Consider the following 2181-nt stretch of genomic DNA (forward strand, 5'->3'; position numbering starts at 1 on the left):
AAAAAAGTATGAGAGTGGGACCGAATTAGAGAGAAGGCTTTTATTGTATGAATAATGAATTGATAGGCGCCTGATCCGTCACTTTCCTGTATGGTGATTTTATAGTAGATCTGTGCATGAAATGGACCAACCATGAGTAATATTGTCTTATACTATTTGGAATCCTTCTATTTTTAATGATTTTATCTTCGCATTGGTATTCACTACTCTGTCTCTATCTCATAAACAATTAAATATATACCACTGAAAGACTCGTTATTGGTTTGTGCCTTGCTTTTGTTTGATACCTCTTTAGTCTTTATCGTTTCCCATGTGCACCTTCCTTTCATCTCAAACTAAGCTATGCACTGAAAACCCGCATGTTTTGGGCGTTTCGCTATACTAGTCTTTTCATTTACACGCTCCTGTCACCTCATATTCATCAAATTGATAAAACTTTGAAACTCAACATCATTCATTTTTTTCACCTTGTTTCACCATATATATTTTCCCTTCGTTCTATGCCTAAACAAACCGATGCCTCTTTTCAAAAAATATATAACGAAGACATAAACTTAACTCATGGATAAGAAATTAATTACACTTCTAACCTAAAATCTTTAAATAAATATGGTGTTCAAACATTTTAGCTTTTAATCACACAGTATCAAAATTGAATTTTAAACTCTTACTTCTTCCGTATAATAATAATAGTAATATATATACATATGGTGGTATTCGTGTATCAAAAGCTTCTTTCCATCTGCCTTATTTTCCTTCACTTCTTCCAAACCTTTTTCTGTTTTCAAACAAATTAATATGCCAAACACGAGAAATCTGAGGCACCTCAACCTCAACATGTGCTGCTCAAACTCAGCTACTCCTGACTCAGAAACTCCACCATTGAGCCCCATTACTACTTCCTCACATCACAACATTCACTCTGCATCTCCTTCTTCCATTATGATAAAGAACTTCAACTCTATCTATGACCCTACCTTAACCTCTAACAACTCTTTCACCTCCACTTTCTTCTCCACCACCACCTTCTTCGAACCAGAACCCGAACCTCAACCCGCCGACTTCGCCACCGCTTGTGCCTCCCAGAGGTTCTTCTTCTCCTCTCCCGGCCACTCAAACTCCCTCCTTCAATACACCAACAAAGCCACCCAACACCACTCGCCGTCGCTGAGAGAAGATGGCGCTGATGTTGAGAAGACGAAGATGAATAAGAAGGTGCCGTTCAAGGGGAGCGTGGCGGTGGCCACGTACTCGCCGGACCCTTACGTGGATTTCCGGCGGTCGATGCAGGAGATGGTGGAGGCGCGTCCGGAGCTGATGGACGTGAAGTCGAACTGGAATGTGTTGCACGAGCTTCTTCTCTGCTATCTTGCGCTCAACCCAAAGAACACCCACAAGTTCATTCTTGGTGCTTTTGCTGATCTCCTCGTTAGCCTCATGTCTTTCTAGTGCTGGATCTTCAATTTTTCCTTGTAAATTCAAATAATGAAACATGTAATGCTCTTTCCAGATACTCATTGTTTCATTAATTTATTATCACCTTCTTCTGCATTTCTCTCACTCTGGTTTTTCTCTTTCTCTTCATTTCGGTTTGTGTTATGTTACCAATAACTAGTGATAGAATCAGTGTATATAATATAAAAACTTTCAGCCATATGTTATGCTCAATGTGATCATAATCCTTTTCAATTTTCTAAACATGATTGTGTATAAATCGGAAAAACACTTCACATCGTGTAAAACTGTGACATCCTCGGTTTCTTTTCTGACGGTGTGGAACCTCTAGTCAAACTTGGTCCCCTCAGGAAAGCATTAATCTTTATCCATCAACCTTTCTGTTATCTTTTTTTTTTATGTTTTTTGTAAAATATAATATAGTACTGGCATTTGTTTTATTTTGGAATGAGAAATTTTGAAGGTACTGAGAATAACTATAAACATCCATGTCCATCTCATTTTGGGTGAATTTGGACGCTGGAAAAATATAGAGAAAAAGAAAAAAGGATATAAAGTGAAAATGAGGTGTATGCTAATTTATAATCTGCCCTTAATTTCATTATTGGGAACTTTAATTCGTATTTCCAAGCCTTTTCCCCTGTGACCATTCGAATTAGGCTCGGTCAACTGGAATGTGTATTATCGATATAGGGGATCTTTCAAGTGAGAAGATCCATCGACCTG

General features: G+C 38.1%; 1 protein-coding gene across 1 annotated transcript; it reads left to right on the plus strand.

Moving 5' to 3' along the window:
- Nucleotides 1–708: 708 nt before the first annotated feature.
- On the plus strand, nucleotides 709–1551 carry LOC114192298 (transcription repressor OFP16-like). The gene has a single exon (XM_028081978.2). The coding sequence runs from the start codon at nucleotides 799–801 to the stop codon at nucleotides 1447–1449; it is 651 nt and encodes a 216-aa protein (XP_027937779.1). The 5' UTR covers nucleotides 709–798; the 3' UTR covers nucleotides 1450–1551.
- Nucleotides 1552–2181: the final 630 nt, after the last annotated feature.

This window comes from Vigna unguiculata, chromosome 7, assembly GCF_037176805.1.
Source record: "Vigna unguiculata cultivar grain cowpea cultivar isolate G323 ecotype 2 chromosome 7, ASM3717680v1, whole genome shotgun sequence".
Classification (NCBI taxonomy): domain Eukaryota; kingdom Viridiplantae; phylum Streptophyta; class Magnoliopsida; order Fabales; family Fabaceae; genus Vigna; species Vigna unguiculata.